At 37.6% G+C, this 26,926-nt stretch overlaps 1 protein-coding gene across 3 annotated transcripts in view; it reads right to left on the reverse strand.

The window, feature by feature from the left end:
* The window catches only part of Vps4 (vacuolar protein sorting 4), a 237,104-nt gene that overhangs the window by 140,185 nt on the left and 69,993 nt on the right, over positions 1-26,926 (reverse strand). For all 3 annotated transcript variants that reach the window (XM_090377655.1, XM_090377656.1, XM_090377654.1), the window contains exon 4: positions 16,759-16,832. In XM_090377655.1, the coding sequence (XP_090233781.1) occupies positions 16,759-16,832 (74 nt within the window). The remainder of the gene's footprint in view (positions 1-16,758; positions 16,833-26,926) is intronic.

The following is a 26,926-nucleotide window of genomic DNA, read 5'->3' on the forward strand; positions in this document are numbered from 1 at the left end:
TTATAAAATGAATTTATACTTCTGCAGTGTTTGTGGAACAAGAGTGGAGGATGTTATTAAATGCTACATGTCTCTTCAAAGTTACTGTAACAAATGTGCCAAAATAAAATATTTACAGAGAGCCTCAGTATGTTCACCCTGGGAATACAAATGCTGCAAAAGCCAGAGGGAAGAAGTAGATCTGCTGCCATCCTTGGAATCTGCAGTATCTGGAAGTGCTGATCAGCATAAAACAATCTTTTACTGCATGAAGGATCATCACACAACACCCTACTTCCAGAGTCAGTATTCATGGAAGAATTTCCATTATCTGTAAAAAGTTGAAACCTTGTCCGTGACAGGGAGAAACCCTGTTTAATGCTACAGATGTGACTTATTCTAGCAGTGAAGATGTGAATCAATATTGCAGTTAAGACCATAACCAATCTTAACTGCAATACTACCCATAAGAAGTTGATAATATATAGTGCATGCTAATCCTATAATAATAAACTGTACCTTGGAAAATTTATAGAAAGAGATCTCTAACATTATAGAACTAATTCTTAACTCCAAGATGAAGATAAATAAGATATTACATCTTTTAGCTTCTGTTTCAGCAGAAATGAACAATGTTAAGAAACAAAATAATTACATAATGGACCCGAATCATAATTTGAAAGCAAAATCAAATTCTCTGAAAAATCTGAATACTTATACACCACCCTACCATTAATATCCAGACACCTGCCTTTAGGCAAAAAAAAAAGGCCTTTTATTGTGTCATTTAATATTTTGTGCTGAAATATTTTGCTCTCATGATGGCCTTCAACCTTCGCGGCATACTCTCAACCAGTTTTTATAAATGTCAGGTGATGTGTTCCTCCACTCGGCCTTTAACGCAGCCAACAGTTCGGCTTTGTTCTTTGGGCAATCTTGATATGCACGTACCAGACGATCCAATACATCCCGAAGATGCTCGATACGGTTCAGATCATGATTCTCGGCTGGCCAATCCAACTTTTCCACACCCGTTTCCTCCAACCACTCTGTTACGACCCAAGCAGTGTGACATGCAGTGTTGTCTTGCTGATACAGATACGGCGCCTTCCTCGAAGTACTGCCATAATGTTGGAAGTGCATAATTGTCCAGGCTATCCTTGTACTGCACAGCATTCATGGTTTTGTCAATAATGACTAATGGGCCCAAGCCACCATGAAAAGCAGCCCCATACTATGACACTACCTCCACCAAACTTCATTATTGGGAGGCTACAATCAGGAAGGAACTGTCCCCCTGGCATTTTCCACACCCAGCAATGGCCACCAGGCTGGTAGATTGCAAACCTCAACTCATCTATCCATGTGACTGTTTTCCACTGCTCTACAGTCCAGGATTCCTAACAACCATGTAATCGGCATCTAGCATTTGTTGAGGTGATCAATGGCTTGTGAACAGCTGCACGACCATTGTAACCCATATCATGGAGTGTCCTTCGTATTGTACTAGTGTCAACATTAGCCCCAATACTCTCACAGAGGGTTTGTGTGACTTAAGACAATGGCAAATTACAATTTGCGAGCACAGTTCTTCACAGAATTCTCTTGTCCCGTTCTGATAGTTTTCAGGGTTTACCAGGATGTTTTTTGGCAGATTCAGTCCCACTCCTCTTCCATTTGCATATGACATCACTAACCATAGACCTAGAGATCCCCAGAGTGACTACGATGTCTCATACAGAGCGCTTGCTTATATAGCATCCTACTATCATTCCATGTTGGAAATCTGTTAATGCTGTTGAACGTGTCATCTTACATGCACACTTTTGCAATTGTCTGTTCGAAGCCCAGTGTGCATATTTATAGCAGGTTCTGTGATGTGTTGCATGCACAGGACCTGTTTCCCGATCCATGGAGGAGCGTCCGGATATTAATGGTAGGGCTGTGTATATTAGATTCGATAATCAGATTGGTTATCACTCTTTCTAATATGAATCTGCCTCTTAACCATCAGCTATATTCTGATAACTCCTATAAGAATGAAAACCAATCGGAATTTAAAATTCCAGGTCACTCTGGAATGTCCGGATATTAATGGTAGGGCTGTGTATATTAGATTCGATAATCAGATTGGTTATCACTCTTTCTAATATGAATCTGCCTCTTAACCATCGGCTATATTCTGATAACTCCTATAAGAATGAAAACCAGTCGGAATTTAAAATTCCAGGTCACCCATCTCATGGGACTAACAGTGATAATGTTCTACTAGGTATTTTAAGGAAAGCTACAGCTAGTGTGAACCTCACAGATCAATCAACAAGAGTAGGTTAATTTTAAAAGTGGCAGATCATATTAAAGCTAACCAATTTCTAGTAAAGTGCATGATAAAGTGGCATCTAATATGATAAACATAAAAAAGCAGTTCAGAGTGAAACCCAGTCAATAACCAAAGAATACATCCAGAAAAAATGAGACCCCTCTTCAGAAGTGTAGAGAAGGACAAGACATATGCTCAAGTTACTCAAAATAATAAAAAATAAAATAAAAAATAAAATCTAAACACTAAATCACTACAAAATTGAAATTAGACCAATATAACATTGATCACAATTGCACTGAAAACATTAGTAACACTGAGAGAAACAGATGTTTGTGAATTAAATTCATCTGATTTAAATTTGCAATCACGTACAAATCATATTTCATAAGGAATGGGTATTGTCAGTGTAGCACTGGGTAACAACAATTATAATTGATTCTGATGGGCATCTATGAGAGTTTGAACAGTTAGGTAAATGCTCTCTAAGGAATTAAAATGGGGGAGGGGTCCCATCAAGCTCTCAGGTGCCCAACTCAACACCAGAGCTCACTCTTGTGCATCAGGCAACACAGTGGCAATGTTCAGGGCAGAATGTGCTTGTTGTACAGGAACTAGTTATTGTCAGGGAGAGGGGGAATATATTATGCAAAAAGGATAGGTGGAATAGGACCAGGGCATGTCTGCAAGGGGCAAAAGTTATGTTGTAGAGCAGATATCATCTTTTAAGGGCACAAAAGGCATTTGAAAGTGTCTGCAATTCTGCCCAGACATGATAGGAGGGAGTATACGATGAGTGCCTTGTCAATCAGTTTGGTCCTGGAAAGATTGTACGATGTTCACAGGGTAGAATTTTTTTCAGCGTGATCTGTGCTTGTTAACAGGATAGACTGCCTCTATAGGGATGGGATACACTTAAATAGAAAGGGTGCAAGAATATCTGCTGATGCTATCGAGGCAGCGTTAGGTGGATTGGAAAACTGCTGGATTTGGGGGGGGGAATTCACAGACTAAAAGATTAACAGTAGCTGCAGGCAGAGGAGAAAGTGATTCTTGCACTGCTTCTATTTGAATGAGCAGCAGCCTGGAAAGCAAGGTGTTGGGGAATTCAAGGACTGGTGGGAGTCATCATGGAACAAGTAAATACATGGGCAGTGTCAGGATAACTAAGGGTAAGAACAGATGCATATATAGAAGTAGTGATATGTGATGCAAGAAAGCAAATGTATGAGCCTATGCAGCATCAGCCAAAAAAAAAAAAAAAAAAAAAAAAAAAAAACACTCCATTCCCTCCAAATGCCTGTCCAGTTCCTCCTTAAATTTATTCAACCTATCAAACTTCCATAACGACAGATGGAAGTTTGTTCCAGCAATTAACCACCCGCTGGCTAAAGGCAAATTTCCGCACATCTATTCTACATCTGTCCTTTCTTAATTTGAATTTATGCCCCCTTAGGTTCGTAATCTGAACAAGTGGAAGGATCCCATCAGAATTCAGTGTGCTGAACCCATTCAAGGCCTTATACACCTCAATCAGATCACCGCGCAGGTGCCTAGTCTCCAGCCACTGCAATTTGCAGAACTTAAGCCTCTCTTGATAAGAGGATCCCTTCATTCCCCTCACCAATCTTGTTGCCCTTCTCTGTACACGCTCAAGTAAATCTACATCCTTCCTAAAACGAGGCCTCCAGACCCGTAAATCTACATCCTTCCTAAAATGAGGTCTCCAGACCTGTACTCAAGGCGTGGCCTGACCATTGCCTTATACAGAGGGATAATCACCTCCTTTTCCCTGCTAGTGAAATTCCTATATATCATTGACAAAACCCCATGACCTGTCCTGGCAGCCTGTCTGCATTGCTCAGAAAACTTCATATCTGCCTGCACAATTACTCCCAGGTCTTTTTCATTTTCTACCACCTTAAGTGTAGTACCACACAGTTAGTACGTTTCTTTGGGGTTACTTCTACCCATATGCAGTACTTTGCATTTGTCAAGGTTAAACTTCAGTTGCCACTTCTTAGCCCATCTGCCCAAATTATCTAGATCCTGTTGTAGTAGCACACTGCCATTACTGTCATTAACAACCCTGCCAACCTTTGTATCATCGGCAAACTTCGACACTAAGCCTGATATACCTTCATCAATATCATTGATAAATATACAAAACAACAGTGAACCCAACACCGAACCCTGTGGGACTCCACTAATAACATTAGTCCAAGAAGAGCAGCACCCATTGATTACCACCCTCTATCTTCTCGCACTTAACCATCCTTTTATCCATTGTAGCAACTTACCCTTAATACCATTCTGCTTCAATTTGTACAATAGTCTTCCATGCTCAACAGTGTCAAAAGCTTTCCTGAAATCCAAATATATGATATCAAAATTATTTTTTGCATCCAGTTCCTTTGTAACCACATCATAATATCCTATCAAATTTGTCAGACTATTTTCCCTTAACAAACCCATGCTGTGTCTGAATTATTGCTGCAGTCTTATCTAGATGATCCTGCAATGCATCTTTAACCAGCGACTCCATTATTTTACCCAGAACAGAAGTTAAACTAACTGGTCTGTAATTACCCGTGTCACCCTTCGATCCCCCTTTGTGAATTGGGGATACATTTGCACATCTCCAGTCCGTGGGAACCTCCCCTGAGTCCAAGGATGCTCTCATAATTATGGCTAAGGGTTTCCTTAGTTGCTTTGCCGCCTCCTTTAATATAACTGGATAGATCCCATCCACCCCATCTTTTCTTATGTTTAACTTCAACAGTTTCTCTTCCACTTTGCTCTCAGTTATTACAAAATCATTAAGTATCCTGCTATGATTTGATAACCTTCTGCCATTTTCAAACTGTAATAATTCCTCACGTGTGAATGTAGATGCAAAATACTCATTCAGTTTGTTTGCTATCTGAGCAGGATCATCAACAGTTGAACCATCGATGTTAAGTGGACCAATCAGATTCATCCCCTTCCTTTTAGAGTTTATATAAGTAAAGAAATCCTTGGTGTTTTTCTTAGCATCTTTTGCCAAGGATTTCTCAATCTGCCTTCGCCTGCCGAACCTCCTTTGTGACCTGATTACAGATTAACTTATATCTGCCATAGGCTTCTGAGTTGCTTGATAATTTATATGCATCCCATGCATTTTTCTTCTCTGTTACGAGTCTCATTAGTTCATTTGACAACCATTTAGGCCTAAACCTTGAACAATATTTCTTAATAGGTATGAAACTTTTAGTAGCATCCACGATTAATTCCTTGAATGCTTCCCACTTAGAATTTACTGTTGGTAACATCGTCAGTTAATCCCACTGTACAGAATTTAAAAACTGTCGGAGACCACTGTACTCGCCTTTACGGAAGCAAAAACCCTTTCCTTTACCCCTGATGGTAATTAAATCTTTAAGTAAATCCCACATCAGTACACTGTGATCACTGCCACCTAGTGGTTCTTTTATCTGCAAATTCCTAATACAGTCGGTTCTCATATAACACGTGTTTACATTACATGAATTCGATCATACACGATTTATAAATAGGGGAACGTTATCTCATATAACACGAACCGAATTCGCTTATGCACGATTCATCTTTGTGTTTACAAGAAATGGCAGTCGAATGCGGAATCACCCCAACAGAACGCAACGCGATAGGAATGAAGAATATTCTGAAAATGTATTTATGTGTTTTATATCAGTGAAGGGGAAACACATTTCACCATAATAACGTAAAAACCAACACAATTCCAGCTATCGGTATAATCGCAAATGCAATTAGATCGAGTTTACTATTAATTTATAACAGATTCCACTAGCAGAAACGAAACTGAAAATTGTTTTTATTGTTTTATGGTAATAACCCCAAGAAATGTGCTTTAGTAAAATGTGGAGTGTTAATAGTGTATCTCGGCCTTTACGGTGTTGTTTATTCAGTTGCTATACGCGCGCAGCTTTGTTTATGTATATTAAGCGTGCCTCCTCGTTTTGTAATTGCGCTTTATTCCCTAAAAATTAGTAAAATACTTAAAAGGTGTGAAAAGGAAGCATTCTGGCGAAGACGCTGCAGATTCAGAGAGAGAGAAAAAAAAAAAGCAATATCGATAAACAGAGGCGGACTGGATCAAAAATTCTTACCCGGGAAAATTTATAGTGGCCTCATACTACGGTTTATGGCCAAAATCACACCGGCCTCCGGCCCACCGGGATTTCCCGGGTAAGGCTTACGGCCAGTCTGCCTCTGTCGATAGAGAAAAAAAAAATGAAATTGTGGAACGCTTTGAGCGAAATGAAAGACCATGTGATATTGCACGTGCTATAGACCTAAATGAGGCAACGCTGAGAATTACAAAGAATGCGGAGAAAATAAAAACAACTTTCATAGCGGGAACAACTCAAAGTGTAATTAAAATCCATTAGATTAAGACAAGAATTGGAAGAGATGGAACGGCTGTCATCTGTTTGGATAGAAAAACAAGTTTGCTTACGATAGAAGCAAAAGCATTAGCAATAATTTATTACGTAATAGTCGTAATAAAATACATAAGCATTTTATTACGACTATTTTATTTAATATAATAAATTTTTTACGAATAAAATACGTATTTTATTCGTAAAAAATACTTTTTTAGTATTAAAAAATACTAAAAATACTTTATTATAATATAATAAAAAATATTTATTTTTTATTATTTATTATAATAAAAAATATATATTATATTTTTTATTACGTATTTTAATCGTTATAAAATACTTACGTATTTTATAACGATTAAAATTACCCGATTATTTATTGTGTTTGGTAATGTTTTGGTTCCAAATGTGTGTTCAATCTTGGGTGGTCGGTACCTAACCCCACTTTTCCCATAGGGCCTGTTGTTTATATTGCACGATTTTGCATTGCACGAGGTTTTCTAGGAACACAACTATCGTGCTATATGAGGACAGACTGTACATGAATTATCACTGCTGATAACCAGATCAAGAATATTACTTTCTCTGGTTGCCTCTCGAGCATGCTGCTGCAGAAAAGTCATCCAATAAATCCACAAATGTCTGACTAGTGTGTGAGTGCCCAACCCACAAGTTTCAGTCAATATCTGGGAAGTTAAAATCCCCCATTATAAGACATTCCGATTTACTAGCCCACTCTATTTCTCTGTACAATTGTTCATTGTACTCATTCAAGTCATTAGGCCTATAACATACTCCTACTCTTATTTTTGCTTTCGCAGTGCTTATGTCACACCAAACTGACTCAACAGTGCACTGTTCATCTATATCAACTGGATGCACTTCTTTTGATTTTATGTTTTTCTTAATTAACAGCATAACACCTCCTCCCTTCCTATCCTGTCTATCCTTTCTGTAGACATTGTACTCCCCAAATTCCAGTTCGGCATTCCTTATATCTGTGTGACACCACATCTCTGATATCCCATCAATATCCACCTTTGATGTCTTGACCAACACTTCAAATTCATCAAATTTATTTACTATACTTCTAGCATTGGTATACATGCAAGTATACATGCACCTATTCTTATTCTTAGTTACTCTAACACATCCCATATACCCACCTGTTTCACGATGACTGCCACCCATCCCTGAAACCCCCAACACCCCTCGCTCCATGTACACCAATGCTAGGAGTATAGTAAATAAATTTGATAAATTTGAAGCGCTAGTCAAGCCATCAAAGGCAGATATTGTTGGGATATCAGAGACATTGTGTCACAAAAATATAAGCAGAGCAGAGTTTGAATTTATGGAGTACAATGTGTACAGAAAAGATAGTAAGGGAGGAGGGGTTATTCCATACATTAAGAAACACAAAATCTAAGGAAGTGCATCCAGTTGACATAGATAGACAGTGCAATGTTCAGTCAGTTTGGTGTGACATAAGCACTAGGAAAGCAAAAATGAGGGTAGGAGTGTGTTATAGGCCTAATGACTCTGATGAGTACAACGAACAGTTGTGCAAAGAAATAGAGTGCGCCAGTAAATCAGAATGTCTTGTAATCAGGGATTTTAACTTCCCAGATATTGACTGGAACTTGTGGGTTGGTCATTCGCATGCTAACAACTTTTGCAGATTTATTGGATGATTGTTTTCTATAGCAGCATGTTTGAGAAGCAACCTGAGGGAATAATACTCTTGATCTGATTATCAGCAGTTATTATTCATGCAATTTGCAGATAAAGTAACCACTAGGTGACAGTGATCACAATGTACTGACCTGGGGTTTACTTAAATATGTCACTACCATTAGGGGTAAAGCGAAGGGCTTTTTCTTTGGTAAAGATGACTACAGTGGTCTCACAGTTTTTAAATTCTATACAGTGGGACTAGGGCTTACTACACCGGTCAAAATCTTAATACCGGTATTTCGGTATTTTTAATTTATGAAACCAGGATACTGGTATTCCAATAACAAACGTTTTTCTCAATAAATTTTGATGACAATTAGGTGCAATAAAGTAAGGAAAAAAACAAGTACTGTAATTACTTGAATTCATGTTTTAAATAAAGTTTTATTGTAATAATAAATATTCTGAAAAAAAATCATTAAAATGCAGTTATTCTAAAAACAAAAAAATACATATTGTTACTGCAAAGTTTAGTTATGTTTAAGCATCCACATTACCTGTCCGAATAAAGTGAGCTCTTAAGGAACATAAGCAATCAATAGTATGATCGTTTAAAATGGATCTAATTTTGGTACATACAGTATTTGATTAGATGCAGAAAACACCCTTTCAGATTCTATTCTAGTACTACTGTACTGAGATAATTGTAGACGATCTCAGTCCATATTTTCTAGGCTTTGAACTTTTTTTAGCAAAAGTAGTTAAAAGTATTTCATTAATTTCAGACTCAAGTTCATCTTTTAAAATCTCATTTGAGTCAGGCAATTTCTTATTTCGGAAATAATTTGTGGGACACTGATGTTCTGTTCCACGTTGAATTATGTTCATCATTTTCTGAAGGAAAAAGACGTTTTATTAAGCGAAGTATAATTTTCACTATAGTATCTTTACTGAGTCTGGAAGAGAGCAAAGAGCGGGGATGAGGAATAAAGAAGAGAGCAAAGAATGCAGTTAAGGAATTCTTCCATATATAAATGCAAAGAACAGAAGGACAAATCAAATTGGACCCTTATGTAATAGATGTAGGATTGTATTAGATAACACAGCTGAAGTTGCAGATGAACTCAACAGTTACTTTGCATCGATATTTACATATAAAAAAACCTTTGTGTCAATGAGATATTATGAAAATGAAGGTGAAAAAAATGTAATTAATGTTGAAATTTCAAACGATTATTTAATGAGAACTTTCGTGCCTACAGGCGAGTAATGCTCCTGTGGTTGATGGAATATACCCTATAATCTTAAAGGAGGTGGCAAGTGAGTGAATTGAACCATTAAGGCTAGTTATGAGAACATCACTGGACAGACGAGATTCCACTGAATTGGTGTAAATTGGAACATAAAGGTGGTTCTAGGAGTGTAACGGGAAATTACCGACTGGCCAGTCTAACTTCAGTAGTAGGGAAAGTCATGGAGGTAATTATCAAGGGTGGAATTCAGGATCATTTAGATGGAAATAGAATTCTGACGGATAATCAGCATGGTTTTGTAAAGGGAAAATCATGTTTAACTAATCTGGTTAGCCATTTTGACAGGGTTACTAAAGTGCTGAACTTAGGGAATAATTTCGATGTTGTTTATTTGGATTTCAGGAAAGAATTTGACTCAGTTCCACATGAGTGGTTAATTTATAAGCTGGAACAGGTTGGAATCACAGGGAAAATCCTTAGATGAATAGCAGGGTGGCTTCGGGGCAGGAGGCAGAGGGTTGTAATAAATGGTTATTCCTCAGATTGGGTTAATGTAAGTAGTGGGGCTCCCCAAGGATCAGTATTAGGACCACTGTTGCTTTTGATTTTCACAAATGGTGTTGATGAAGGGATAGAGGGTGTGATGCCTAAATTTGCAGGTGATGTAAAGATTGGTAGAGTAGTTAATAATTGCCGCCAAGCAGAGCTTCTTCAGAATGACCTAGATAGACGTCAGGGATGGTCAGAAAAATGGCAACTATGCTTTAATCCAGCAAACTGTAAGGTATTGCACCTGGGGAACAGTAAACCCAAAATAACTTATACACTTGACAGAGTTGAACTAAAGCCAGTAGTGGAGGAAAGGGACTTGGGTATTATGATACAGTCAGATATGAAGTTCTCAGAGCAGACTGGTAGCAAGGAGGGCCCATGGTGTCCTATCGATGATTTATCGAACAATCACTAGTAGAGATAACGACGTCATAACCACATAAAGGTGATTTTATAACCTTTATGTGATTAAATTATAAACAATTATTTTTTAAAATTAATACTGAAAAACCGGTATTTTTTGTATCAATATTGGAAAAAAATGACCGGGATCACGGTATTCGAGATCCCGGTATTGTAAGCCCTAAGTGGGACCAACTGATGATGTTACCAACAGCAAATCCGAAATGGGAAGAATTCAAGGAATTAACCTTGGAAGCTACTAGGCTTTTCATACCAACTAAGAAATACTGTTCAAGGTGTAGGCCTAAAGGAAAGCTTTTGATACTGGTGGACATGGAAGACTACTGTACAAATTGGAGCAGTATGACATTAAGGGGAAGTTGCTACAATGGATGAAAGGTTGTTGAGTGGGAGAAGACAGAGTGGTAATCAATGGACACTGTTCTTCATGGACTAATGTTATTAGTGGAGTCCCCAAGGTTTTGGTATTGGGCCCACTGTTGTTTTGCATATTTATCAATGATACAAAGGTTGGCAGGGTTGTTAATGACAGTACGCTACTCGAACAGGACCTAGAAAAGTTGGGCAAGTAGGCTGAGAAGTGACAACTAATATTTAACACTGACAAATGGAAAGTACTGCATATCGGTAGCAGTAACCCCAGAGAAACGTACCAATCGTGTGGAACTACACTCATGTTGGTAGAGAATGAAAAAGACCTGGGGGTAATTATGCAGTCAGATATGAAGTTTTCTGAGCAGTGCAGACAGGCTGCAAGAGCAGGTCATGGGGGTCTTGTCAATGATATACAGAAATTTTGCTAGTAGGGAAAGGGAGGTGATTATTCCTTTGTATAAGGCAATGGTCAGGCCACACCTTGAGTACTGCATACGGGCCTGGAGGCTTCCTTTTAGGAAGAACAGAAAGTTCTTCCCAAAACGAGTACAGATAAGGGTAACAATATTAGTGAGGGGAACAAAGGGGTCCTCTTACTAAATTTCTGCAAATTTCAGCGTCCGGAGACTAGACATGCGAGATGATTTGATTGAGGTGTATAAGACTTTGAATGGTTGAGCAGGCTCAATGCTGATGGGATTCTTGCTCATACTATGAACCTGAGGGGGCAAAAATTCAAACTGAGTAAAAACAGTTGTAGAATAGATGTGCGTAAATTTTCCTTTAGCCGGTGGTGAGTTCATTGCTGGAATAAACATCCTTCTGTCATTGTGGAAGCTTATAGTTTAAAATTCAAGGGAGAGCTGGACAAACTATTCCTTTCTTGCATCTTATGCCTCTACTAAAGCTAATGCTAATGCTTTGAAAGAAAAATTCAAATTGTCAGTAGTTCCAAAGTGTAAAAGAATTTTCGTCTCTAGATTAGATGCAGAAGTAATATCCAAACTTATTGCAATGCACATCATATCATCATATTAGAGTATATGTGTATCTGTTTAAGTTAAAGCAATCAAATAATTTTTCTTTTATCATTTCTTGTTTAGAGAACAAGAGCACACAAATAATGAATCACAACCTATAAGTTGTGATTCATTATTTAGTGAAAAGCCCATGATTGGATAAATAGAATTCTTCATGCTGAAATAAATATAAAGACCAATATTCTTGAGGCACCTAGAATTTATTGCTGGAATAGAATCATGGTATAGAATGAGAGCCCTACCACCCTTGAGTTTCTATCTATCATTGGCACAACATGAAAATGTGGGGTAATCAGCTCCTCGCTTATAATAGCTCTGTGTAACCAAGTTTCTGTAAATAATATTTGTAATTTGTTAGAAAACTGCAACATATGTAAGGCATGAATATGCTTACATAAATTTTGTGTGTTTTGGTAACAGAATGAAATATCCATGCAAGGGAGGATAAGGTTTATTTCTAAAGTTTGCAGTTAGTCATGCAGTGTTAACGATTTCCCCTGACTATCCCATTTTAAGAGCACATGCAAATAGGGTTTAACTATTCACTCTCTCCATGTAATTTATGTCAACTTGTTGCAAGCTTTCAAATCAGTTGTATGTGACATTTTAATCAAAAAACTTGATAGTCAACAGAATTTTGTAAATCTTTAAGAAATGGAGCTGATTTGGAGGTATTCTCCCTCTGGAAAGAGATGTTCCTCAGTGTTCTGCACTTGACCCCTCAAGTTTTAATGTCTATATGAGTAATCTGGTTTATGTTTAAGGCTTCTTCCATATTATTAATGTCATACACTAATAACATAAAACTTGTTTTGGCTATTTGTTCCTCTAATGAATTTATTACTCAGAATTATACCACATGATTAATCTTTGATTGGTTGTCAGTTAACAGCTTAAGAGTTAAATATTGTTACATGCCAAACTAGGACATTTGCTCATCCTAACAGGATGAATGTTTATTATAGCATTTAGCCAGCAGGTGGTTGATTGGTGGAACAGACTTCCATATTTTGTTGTGGAAGTTGATAGCATACATAAATTTAAGGCTGAGTTGGACAGGCATTTGGAATGAATGGAGGGGTGAAATGGGAGGTTTTTTTGTTTTTTTTTTGCTGATGCTGCATAAGCTTGCTTTCTTGCATCATCTGCCTCTACTAATGCTAATACTACAGTAGACCATAAATAACTTTACTATATACTGAGTTTCTAAGCAAACATATTTAGGGATTTTCTTCACTTGTAATGCTTCTTTCAGTGCTCACAAATGCACAAATTTCCAGATCGGCCTACAAATGTAAGACTTTATTTGAAGATTTTTGGTTCTGTTGTTTAAGAATGTAATCATTTCCCATTACCTGTATGGCACTTGGGTTCCTCATACACTGGAATATGGAGTACCTATTTTGTCACCAGGTGGCACTACCAACATCAAATCCTGGAGAGGACAAAAAAATTTCAGTCCTACTGAAGACTGACACAGCCCCCACCTTTCACAGAAAATTATGCAATTTGTTTACAAAGCCTTGCTTACATGGACTTTATTTTTAACACTCCCAAAAAAACTTTCCTAATTTTAATCCATTTTCAATAAAATATAACACAGAATTCAGAAAAAAAAAGTCTACTTTTAAGTCCACTAAATAAATTAAATTCATATGTTTCTTAACCCTGTAGGTTTTGCAAGAGAAATAGCTGGGAGCTTAAGAACTTTAAATTACAGTTTAAGCATTTTAATATAATTGATTACTGAAACAATAAACAAATTTTTAATCTGTCCATTTTTTTTAAATTTTAATATTGATTATACATTGTTTTGGAATTATATTCTATTATGTATACAGGGTGTCTCAAAAATACATGGCATAACTTCAAGAACGAGTTCCTCATAAGTAGACAATAAAAATATTTTATATCAACATAGTTCCGGAAATGCTTGGTTTCCTAGTTTTGAAGGTCTGTCTATGACACTTAACTGTTCATATCATGTTATAATAATTGTGCAAAATGTCCACCTTCTGCCTGAATACAGGCCTCACATCGACGTCTCATGGACTCGCGAAGACGATGCCAAATTCCAGGTATGTTTTGTATTGTCTCACAACCTGCCACAATTCGATTGTGGAGAGTTTCCAAATCAGCTACCGGAGTCGAATACACCGATGACTTTAAATGGCCCCACAAGAAGAAATCTAGTGGGTTTAAATCAGTTGAGCATGGAGACCAGGCAGTCGGTCCACCTCTACCTATTCACTGACCAAGAAACCTTCGATTCAGGTAACTGCGGACTAGGTGGCTGAAATGTGCGGGAGTGCCATTGTGCATGTTGGCGAATGATCAGTGGCGTGTCGTCCAAGAAATCAGGCATGTTGTTTTCCAGAAAGTTTCTGTACGCTTGCCCTGTGAATTTGTTTGGAAGTACATGAGGCCCAAATAACTTATCATCAAAAACACCCGTCCAGATGTTGAGGCTGAACTGCTGTTGGTGATGTGATGGAAGAATTGCATGTGGGTTTTTCTCAGCCCATACATGTTGATTGTGGAAGTTTTGGATTCTGTCTCGTGTGAACTGTGCTTCATCTGTGAATATCACTAAGGCAGGAAAGTGAGGAGTTGTACCACACTACCGCAAGAACCACTGACAGAACATTACTCACACAGGGTAATCTGCTGGTTACTAGGCCTGTACCCATTGCAGATGGTTAAGGATACAGTTGGTGTTCTCGCAACACTCTCCAAATAGTCGAATGTTGAACAGCCAGTTGCATTGCTATTCTGCATGTGCTGATTCCAGGAGTGGCATGCACAACATCCAAAATCTCTTCCTCTACTTCAGGAGTCATAGATCTTGGTCGTCCTCTGTCAGCAGTGTCCTCTGAGGTGTAACGGTTCCATGTTCACAAAGGCGGCAATGGATACCTTCAAATGTTTTCCTGTCTGGACATCTTCGTTCTGGTAACTTTTCGTGGTACAAATGTACCCAGAGCACTGCTGTCTGCCAAACCATACATAAAATGCATATCCGCTTGCTCCTGATTTGAGTTCATGGTCAGAATGGAAAACCACCAGATTCTGTCAGTACCTTGTGATGAAGGAAATCACCTGCAGGAGATAAGACATTCCGGTTCATAACTCAAGAACCAAGCATTTCTGAGACTATGTTGATATAAAATATTTTTATTGTCTACATATGAGGAATTCATTCCTGAAGTTATGCCATGTATTTTTGAGACACCCTGTATATTGTTAAATAAATAGATAAATAAATAAATAAAGAAACCAAGAAAAAAGTTACTGAGGTTGAAGAAGTGCAAGACATCAGAGGGGTGGATGGTATACAGAGTAACTATACTAAAAAAGCAGCATATATGTATCAAACCGTTAATAATATTAATGAGATTATTAGATTCCAGGATGATCCCCTATACTGGAGAAGCACTAATGTTTCCCCAGTCCATAAGGGAATATCTAAATGGATAGCAGGTAATTATAGACAACAGCAAAATCAAATTTTTGGAATACCAGTATTCCAAAAAAAAAAAAAACATTTTTCGCAATAAATTTTGATGACAATTAGATACAATAAAGGAAGGAAAAAGAAAAAACAAGTAATTACTTGAATTCACGTTTTAAAACTAACTTTCATAACAATAATAAATATTCTAGCAAAAATGATTAAACATACAGTTATTCTAAAAACAAAAAAATATGCATCCACGCTACCTGTCCGAATTTCTTAAGAGCTCAAAGTGAGCTCTTAAGAAACTCAATAGTGCTATCATTTAAACTGGATCTAATTTTGATACATATTTAATTAGCGGCGGAAAATGTCCTTTTGGATTCTGTGCTGGTTGATGCTTTGTACTGAGACAGTCGTAGACGAGTTGCAGTTTAACCCTCCCCCCCCATGATGATGGTAAGACCATATGTAGAATACTGTATTCAGGTCCATAGGTCAAAGACAAACAAAGACATAGAACATCTATGGATGGTTCAAAGAACAGCAACCAAATTGGTAACGGGCACTAACTGTTGTCCTTATGAGGAGCAGATTAGAAAACAAAGACTGCAAAACACAACAAATAGACACCTTAAAAAGGGATAAAGTATGTGAATTGTACATGTAATATGACACTTATACCACATGGACTGGACAAAACAAATTAAGTTTTTATTGATACTTTATACAAATTACAAGCACAATATCAAAATATTAGCAGTAAATTGTTATATGGTAATATATACTATTTTAAGATTCTTTCTAAATCCATCGGAATTAACTGGAGCTAAGTAAGAAGGTCTCACTCACAGTATACCACTGCTAAACTACCAAAAGACATTGTTTAACAGTCCAGCAGTGGTATCCTACGAATACTAAACTGTTATTAAACTATCAAAAAACATCTTTTAACAGTTTAGTAATAATCCAGTAAATCCAGAAATGCAGCCAATCAGTAATTTTGGTAATTGTTTATGGTAGGTAGTAGAGCTTGTTACCTTCAAGTTATAACAATAAAATAAGTTCAATTCTATTCATGTGGACTTTCCTTCACTCAAATACTTCTATAAGCTTCCACCTAACAGCATTCCCAAAACCATATTTCTGTTTTAGAGTTTTTATACCATTTATATCTGTTGTTCAGTCATTTAATAAATAATTCACAAAAATGAAAAAAACAAAGTGCAAATTGACATTTTTATTACTCAAAGGTACATACCTTCTAGCTGATTCAGAAGTTTTTTTTTGTCTGGATTCTCATCATCACTTTCGCTGCTTTCGGCAACTTCTTTCCTAAATAAAAAAAGATTGTAGTGCAAATAAGTCAAAATAGATGATATGTTTATATATATGTATAACTGACATTATTAAATTATTTTCATTTAAATTATATATATTTTTTTTCATTTTTTGATTTTCTGAAATCAAGCAAGCCAAAGTCTAAGTTCTTAGTCTCAAATTTGATATTTTTATAATTCCAAAATGTCTAAAAAATAACACATTAATGCCCGAGTCATTCAGAGCCTTCACTGGCTTAGCAATGACACATACCTGTCAATTAGAAAAGTCTATGGTTTAAATTAAACTGACAAATAAAAACTTTTTTCTGGAATTTTTTTACAAGCACTAAATTGATTAGTCTCTAGAAGAAATTAAATCAGATTAGCCATTAACAATATGAAAAAGTCATTCAGAAGCTAGCCAATGAACAATCAGTATTGTGCATCAATCTTTACAAAAGAAAGTTCCTTCATGGTGAGAAGAAATTGTACTGGTGAACCTGATAACTATAAAATCAGTGATGTGGAAATACAGAAGTTAATTTTACTAAAAAACTTTTTAAGCCTGAAGGCAAGTGTGAGTCCTGGGATGGATTGCTTGGTTGGTTTAGATTTTATTGGTGCATTAGAAATGGGGATGGATTGCATACACCCAGTTATTTTAAAGGAATCAGCATCAGAAGTATAAACTTATGCCACCAGTGTATGGTTCCACCGTGCAGTTATTATAAAAATGAGAAAAAAACTAACTCCTTCAAAAAGGTTTGATCCTGGCCACCCACCGAATATGCAGGACTGTCTCCATGGTAGCTATTCAGGTAATTGCAGGAACTCTCCCTCCCGCTTGATTTGTTTACAGCTTTCTGCAGGCTCTGATTCAGAATCAGAAAGAAAATACCAACCAGTATTCCGGATATTGAGCTTAATCTCACTGCAGATGTTAAGTGTGAAAAAACGCGATGTTATAACGAACTGGTCAACATCTGGCAAACCAGGTGGAATGCTTCGCCACAAGGTACAGTAAGCAAAAGATTCCTCCACGAGGTAATGTTTGCAATGACCAAAACTGCAAGATCCTGTTTCTCTTTCTCTCTCTCTCTCTCTCTCTCTCAGCCTTGAGACGTCCCTTCTTTTTGATTGCAACTTCTACGAGAATCTCAGATCACCTTCTCCCCAAACCAGGTGGATCAATTAATCCAGACTCCAGACAATCCTTCTTCCCTGCAGGCCTATGCATATGGAATTTTTATCTGGTGGAAGACCTTGTATGCCAATGCCAATCAAAACCATACAAGCAATTCTACAACCTAGATTTCACACTGGTGAAAAGAAAGGCTAAATTCAAAAAAAAAAAAATTTTTTTTATATATTTATTTATGTATTTAGCATTAGCAAGGGCACATGATGCAAGAAAGCAAACTTATATAGCATCAGCCAAAAAAAAAAAAAAAAAAAAAAAACACACACACACACACCACCCCATTCTCATTTCACCCATCCACTCGCTCCAAATGTTTATCTAGTTCGGCCTTGAATCTGTTTAAGATATCAACTTTTACTACAACAGATGGAAGTTTGTTCCAAGCAATCAACCAGTCGCTGGTTAAAGGCCAATTTCTGCACATCTATCCTACAACTGACTATCCTCAATTGGAATTTATGCCGTCTCAGGTGATTATTCTGAGAAAGAGGAAGAATCCCATCAGCATTGAGCATGTTCAAACCATTCAAGGCTTTAACACCTCAGATCACCTCACAGGTGCATGGTCTCCAGACATTGTAATTTGCAAAACTTTAGCCTTTCTTCATAAGGGCAACCCTTTGTTCCATTCACTAATCTTGTTGACCTTCTTTGTACTCGTTCCAACAGCTCAACATCCTACTTAAAATGAGGCCCCCAGACCTGTATACAGTACTCAAGGTGTGGCCTGACTATTGCCTTATACAAGGGGATAATCACCACCTTATCCCTGTTAGAAAAATTCCTGTATATCATTGACAAGACACCATGAGCTACTATTGCAGACCGTCTGCACTACTCAGAAAACTTCATATCTGCCTGCACAATTACCCCCAGGTCCTTTTCACTCTCTACCACTGTCAGTGTAGTACCACACAGTTTATACGTTACTCTGGGGTTACTGCTTCCCATATGCAGTACTATACATTTGTCAATATTAAACTTCCGTAGCCACCTCTCAGCCCTTCTGCTCAACTTTTCTAGATCCTGTTGCAGCAGTGTACCATCATTTGGGTCATTAACAACCCTGCCAACCTTCATATCATCTGCAAACTTGGACATTAAGCCTGATATACCATCATTAATATCATTAATGAATACAGAAAACAACAATGGACCCAACACTGAACCTTGGGACTCCACTAATAACATTAGTCCACGAAGACTAGTGTCCACTGATTACCACTCTCTGTCTTCTCCCACTCAACCATCCCTTTATCCATAGCAGCAATTTGCCACCAATGCCACACTGCTCCAATTTATGCAGCAGTCTTCCAGGTGCAACAGTATCAAAAGCCTTTCTAAGATCCCAGTATATAATATCAAAGTTATTCCCTGCATCCAGTTCTTTTGTGACTGCATCATAGTATCCAATCAAATTGGTCAGGCAAGACTTCCAATTAACAAAACCATACTGTGTCTGAGCTGTAACTGAAGTCTTGTCTAGATGATCCTGCAGTGCTTCTTTAACCAGTGCCTCCATTAATTTTCCGGGAACAGAAGTTAAACTCACAGGTCTATAATTACTTGTGTCAGCCTTTGATCCTCCTTTGTGAATTGGGGTCACATTTGCACATCTCCAGTCCATGGGTACCTCCCCTGAGTCCAAGGAAGCTTTCATAATTATGGCTAAGGGTTTACTTACTTCCTTTGCTGCCTCCTTTAACATAACTGGATAGAATTCATCCACCCCAGGTGCCTTTCTTATGTTTATGTTCAACAATTTCTCCTCCACTTTACTCTCAGTAATTACAAGATTATCTAGCTTACTGCCAGAGTTTAATACACCTCTGGCACTCCCCTTCCTGAATAACTCCTCATGTGTGAATGTAGATGCAAAATATTCATTCAGTTTGTTAGTTACCTGAGCAGGATCATCAACAGTTGAACATTCGATATCAAGTGGACCAATCTGATTCATCCCTTTCCTTCTAGAGTTTACATAAGTAAAGAACTCTTTGCTGTTTTTCTTTGTGTCCTTTGCCAAAGATTTCTTGTAATCTGCCTTTGCCTGCCTAACCTCCTTTGTGACTTGGTTACAGACCAGCTTATATCTATCATAGGCTTCTGTGTCACCTGTTAATTTATATGTATCCCATGCATTTTTCTTCTCTGCTGTATGTCTCATTAGTTCATCTGACATCCATTCAGGCCTAAATCTTGAACAATATTTCTTAGCTGGTATGAAAAGCCTAGTACCTTCTAAGATTATTTCTTGGAATGCTTCCCATTTTGAATTTGCTGTTGGTAACATCATCAGTTGGTCCCACTGTATAGAACTTAAATACTGTCTAAGACCATTGTAGTCACCTTTACAAAAGCAAAAACCTTTCCCTTTACCCCTGATGGTAGTTACCTTTTTGAGTAAATCCCACTTCTGCACATTGTGATCACTGCCACCTAGTGGTTCCTTTTTCTGCAGATTCTTAATGCATGAAGAATCACTACTGATAATCAGATCAAGAGTATTACTCCCTCTAGTTGCCTCCCAAACATGCTGCTTAGAAAACTATCATCCAATAAATCCACAAAAGCCTTGCTAGTGTGTGGGTGACCAACCACAAATTCCAGTCAATCTCTGGGAAATTAAAATCCCCCGTTATAAGACACTGATTTACTGGCCCACTCTATTTCTATGCACAATTGCTCATTATACTCATCAGATTCATTAGGCCTATAACACACACCTACTTTCATTTTTCCTTTCCCAGTGCTTATGTCACGCCAAATAGTCTCAACATTGCATTGTCCACCAACATCAATTAGATGCACTTCTTTAGATTTTGTGTGTTTCTTAGCTAACAGCATAATCCCTCCTCACTTCCTGTCCTGTCTATGCTTTCTGTACACATTGTACTCCCCAAATTCCAATTCTGCACTACTTATGTCTGTGTGACACCAAGTCTCTGATATCCGAACAATATCTGCTTTTGATGTCTTGACTAGCACTTCAAGCTCATCAAATTTATTAACTATACTCCTAGCATTGGTGCACATGCAAGTATACATGCACCTGTTTCTACTGTTAGTTACCCTAACATAACCTGTGTATTTACTTATTCCACTATGACTCCCAGCAGTCCTGGAAATCTCCATTGCCTTGCTTTTCAGGCTGCTGCTGAATTGCATTTCAATAGAAGCAGTACAAGAATCACTTTCACCTCTACCAGCAGCTACTGTTAATCTATTAGTCCATGTACTCACCACCCCCAAGATAGTAGTTTTCCAACTCACCTAACTCTGCCTCGATAGCATCAGCAAATATTCTTGCACCCTTTCTATTTAAGTGTATCCCATCCGTGTAGAAGCAGTCTCTCCTGTTTAACAAGTACAGACCAAGCTGAGAAAAATTCTACCCCTTGAACCTTGCACAGTCTCTCCAGGGCTGAATTGATCGACAAGGCTCTCATCATATACCCCCTCGTATTGTGTCTGGGCAGAATTGCAGACACTTTCAAATTGAACCCTAACTCATGGCTTTTTTTCAACTTTGACCTATACTTGTTAAGTAATTCTGCCGCTCTGCTACTCTTAATATCATTAGTGCCAACGTGTACAACAATATCACCCTTTGTGCCCTTAAAAGATGATATCTGCTCTACAACGTCATCAACCTTTTCCCCTGCAGACATACCCTGGTCCTGTTCCACCTATCCTTTTTGCACAATATGGTTTCCTGGTTTCCTGAGAATAGAATAAATGACAACTAGTTCCTGGTACTAGCGCATACTGCCTTGGGAGTTGCCGCTGTGTTGCATAATGTTCAAGTGCAAGCTCTGGCATTCATGTGGGCAGCTGAGAGCTTGGGGCCCCTCAATTTAAATCCTTCGAGGGCATTCACTTTGTCCTCCAAGCTCTTATATAGGCCCATAACAATGCTGAGTTGGTGCCTGATTTTCTCACACTCCTTACATCGTGCACATACAAAGACATTCCCCTTGGCAATATCATGTCCCATTCCTGATTGCTCCACAAACATCAAACAAGCAGTGCATTTCAAAAGGCTGTGATTCAGAGAACAACTGGCTCCCCTCAGTTTTCCCCAGAGCCAGAGCACTCCCATTAGTTTGTGCCTTTTACTTTGCTGCTCTGGTCTGAGTCATGATTTCTATTCAATTTCAAATAAAATTCCAATACAAAATATAACCCTAAACTTATATCCCAATGAAGTTATAACACTATATATATGTATTTCAGTATTGAATATTATCTCTGAGTTACGTTATGACTTTCTTATCTCCAGTCATCAAGTTATATGTATTAATTTATAATGTTACATTTGTAAAAACTAGGTCATTATATGTATTTAGTTAAAAAAAGTACAATTTAATTGACAATGAAATTTAATATGATTAGTAAATTTTACTGATTAATTGATACTACTATACTCACTATCTAGTTTTCCATTAAACCCTACGCTATCTAGTTCAGGGTTATCGTATAACATTTATTTATTTATTATTATTTTGCTAAATTTGCCATACTTCTTATTAAATTTTTTATATATATATATATTTATTTATTTTTACCAGCACCACTAGCTTTTTTTTTTTTTTTTTTTTAAATCTTTCTATACATTAAAATAATTTTCCTTCTGGTAATATTTATTCAGCCAATGGGAGAAGAGAGGTGCAAGTTGTGTGGTAAAACGTAACCAATACTAAAATATGTAACAGAAGCTTGTTTTACTGTGGTAAAACAAGCTTCTGTTTAAGCGTGGTCATGCGCTATGTTTATCTAACATGACCACGCGGCACCATGCTTGATTTCTATATTATGCAACATATTTATGCATTCATAGCAGAGGAAGAGACACACACACAGTGTCGAAAGCTTCTGTAAGTATTTTATTTTACTTTATCAAAAGACGTGAGCATAGCAAGCAGGGGGAAAAGCTGTTGTTGTTGTTATTATTTGGTTTTTAGGAGCATTAGCATCTAAGGCCGTATTGCTCTGGGGATATGTGGTGGTAATTCCCTGACCTTTCCGCATCCTCCATATTTGGTGGTTATGGGCTCGAACTTCAGTCTAATCAAGAAGCGTGTACTACACACTACTGCTCCTGCCCACCTGGCTATGGAGGTGCCCAGGGGGAAAAGCCTCCTAGTTATTATTATTATAAAAATTTTTTGTTATATCTGATAATTCAAAATAAAACATAAGCCAGTAGTATGGCAAAAAATGTAGAGCTAAAAATTAATATAAAAATAACATAAAATAAAATAAACCAAACAGGGAGGGGGAAGTAAAGGTAATAAGACATAGACAGTAACCAATAGTCTCCTATATAATTTAGCACTTTAAATCCAATTAATAAAACCAATATAAAATTTTAAATAATGCCAATTATAATATGATTTAGCGGTATCCCACTCAAAGGTACCAGTTCAGAAAAACGTGAAATATCACCAAAAAAGGGGTTAAAAGAATACTGACCATTATGCCCCATATCGACAGAGAACCACGAGGCCAATAATGGTCACGGAATCGATGCATTTCAATCGCTATACAAATCGTCGCAAAGGCGAAAAGATCGAAGAACCAAACCACCCATTCCTCCTGCGATCGATCCACCAATGCAGAAGATTTGCACAGCGGCGGTCCTTATGCCGTGGTCTTTTAACCCCTTTTTTGGTGATATTTCACGTTTTTCGGAACTGGTACCTTCGAGGGGGGTACCGCTAAATCATATTATAATTGAAATTATTTTAAATTCTATATTGGTTTTATTAATTGGATTTAAAGTGCTAAATTATATATTGGACTATCGGCTACTGTTTATGTCTTGTTACCTTTACTTCCCCCTCCCTGTGTGGTTTATTTTATTTTACGTTATTTTTATGTTAATTTTTCACTCTACATTTTTTGTCATACTACTGGTAAAAAATGTAGAGCGGTTTTATTCTGTTTTATTTTGAATTATCAGATATATCTGGGCTTCATGTGGAGGATGTGCATTTTGCTGCCTCTAATGATAGCTTAATACAAAGGGTACTAGGAAAGTTTTTCAATATGACGCAACAATGAATCACAGGAAGCTGCTTGTTGCTGCATGTTGAGACATGTTCATACGTGCATAGTAGCCGCCGCGCCAAGTCGATGGGCTCAGTTATTCATTAGTAGTGAGAGTGTAAAGTGCTTGCGATGGCATCGTGGTCACGAAATGAGATAAGGACAGTTTTGCGGTATAATTTCGTGCGTGGTTTAACCACAGACCAGTGCTTAGAAGAAATGACTCTTGCACTAGATGATGATTGTCCACATCGTACAACGATATTCAGGTGGTATAGAGAATTCCAAAGGGGAAATTTCACTCTGGAGGATTCTGAGAGGCCGGGAAGGCCACGAACGTCAGTTACGGAGGAAAACGTTACTGCTGTGAGGAAAATGCTTGACGAAAACAGGCGAGTGACCTACCAACAGATAGAGGATACTTTGGGCCTAAATGCACCAGCAATTCGTTCGATTCTGCAAGATCATTTGCACGTGAAGAAACTTTGTTCTCTCTGGGTGCCGCATCAACTGACTGAAGAGCAGATGACACGACGTGTGACTTGGTGCCGGGAGATGTTAAAAAAGTTTGATAAGGGACAATCTCGGTATGTGAACAACATCGTGACAGGTGACGAGACTTGGCTTGGCTGTACTATTACGATCTGCCGACCAAGGCTCAAAACAAAGTTTGGGTCTTTGATGATGACGACACACCCGTAATTGTCAGAAAATCCCGATCTGTAAAGAAGAAAATGATAGCTGTATTTTTCAAATCGAGTGGAATTGTGGAACGTGTCGTTTTGGACACGCAGAAGACAGTCACAGCTAAGTAGTATACTGAACAATGCCTGCCTAAAGTCATTGGATCTATGAAGACCCTGCGGCCAAAGTCAAGAATGGACACCTGGTACCTCCATCACGATAATGCTGCAGCTCACCGCGCCAAAGCCTGCACCGAATATTTGACCACGACAGGACTGAAAGTTCTCGAGCACCCTCCCTACAGTCCAGACCTTGCTCCCTGCGACTTTGCACTGTTCCCTCATGTGAAAATGAAGCTAAAAGGGAGGCGGTTTTCCAGTGATGAGGACCTTCTACGGGCTTGGGACAACGAGTGTGCTTTACTCCCTAGTGAAACTTGGCAGAACTGGTTTAAAGATTGGTTGCGGAGGATGGAGAGGTGTAGTGAATGTAGAGGAAATTACTTTGAAAAATTAAATAAACAAAGCTGTATTGCAAAACTTTCCTAGTACCCTTTGTATTTATTTATTTATTTTCTTATATTATGTTAAACCTTTAAGCCATTATTTAAATATTTTTTATTATATTTTACTATATTTTTTATTATATTTTTTACATATTTTACCTGCACCTTTTTTTTTTTCACAACCTGCACCATGGGTGATTCCCCCCCCCCCCCCGGAAGTTGAACAAATGTTCTAGGTGCCGCCCTTACATGTCCATGTGTCAACGTATCTCCAATCCATTAAGGTTTTTCAATAAACAAAGTGAGCAAGTACAGACTGGTCAGTGTGACTTCAGAGGTAAGGAAAATGATGGCGGCAATTATCAAAATGTAAAACAGTGTCATCAAGATACAAAAGGTACACTAAAGGGAACACGTGGTTTTGTAAAGGGGCAAATCTTGTTGCTTAACTAATCTGATAAATTACATTGAACCTTGTAAATTTGGAATGCCTGGATCACACACGTGATAGGTTTTGAAAATTCCAGTTTCTTAAAGATTATCACAACCTAAGTATTCAAGGATTATTATTTTTATTAGATAATATAGTTGTTCTGACCCCTGTAATCTCTACGTAATAACAGTCGACAGCATTAAGCCAATGTTTTAACTTGCATTGCTGAATTGGTCCAATGGGTAACATACCTGACAAAGAAATAAGGGATTCAGGTTTGAATGCTGTCTCCAGTATGGAATTTGCAAATGCCAATAGCATAACTAGTGCAATATGATTTCAGCAATCAAATTGCCTTAAAAACTAAATGCAGATTACTGTACTATTAAAGTACTATACTGTGAACTACTACTGAATATCTCGCAAAATGAATGATTTCATATGTTGAAAATACAGAGTAGCAATAATATACAGTCTATGAAATACATAAAAACAAAAATAAATAAGTGTTTTGAAATTATAAATGGAACATAATGCATATATCTGGCACGCTATGCTTTTTTTTTTGAAGTCCAATTAACCTATTTCTCTTTCTACTCTTGTGTGGTTGACCAATGTATCCCCAATTCACAAAGGGGGATCGAAGGGTGACACAAGTAATTACAGACCAGTTAGTTTAACTTCTGTTACTGGTAAAATAATGGAGTCACTGGTTAAAGATGCATTGCAGGATCATCTACACAAGACTGCAGCAATAATTCAGACACAGCATGGGTTTTTTAAGGGAAAGTCTTGTCTGACAAATTTGATAGAATATTATGATGTGGTTACAAAGGAACTGGATGCAAAAAATAATTTTGATATCATATATTTGGATTTCAGGAAAGCTTTTGACACTGTTGCGCATGGAAGACTATTGTACAAATTGGAGCAGAATGGTATTAAGGGTAAGTTGCTACAATGGATAAAAGGATGGTTAAGCGGGAGAAGACAGAGGGTGGTAATCAATGGGTGCTGCTCTTCTTGGACTAATGTTATTAGTGGGGTCCCACAGGGTTCGGTGTTAGGTCCACTGTTGTTTTGTATATTTATCAATGATATTGATGAAGGTATATCAGGTTTAATGTCGAAGTTTGCAGATGATACAAAGGTTGGCAGGGTTGTTAATGACAGTAATGGCAGTGTGCTACTGCAACAGGATCTGGATAATTTGGGCAGATGGGCTAAGAAGTG

This window comes from Mastigoproctus giganteus, chromosome 7 (genome assembly GCF_048544385.1).
Source record: "Mastigoproctus giganteus isolate SK-2022 chromosome 7, ASM4854438v1, whole genome shotgun sequence".
NCBI classification, from domain to species: Eukaryota; Metazoa; Arthropoda; class Arachnida; order Uropygi; family Thelyphonidae; genus Mastigoproctus; species Mastigoproctus giganteus.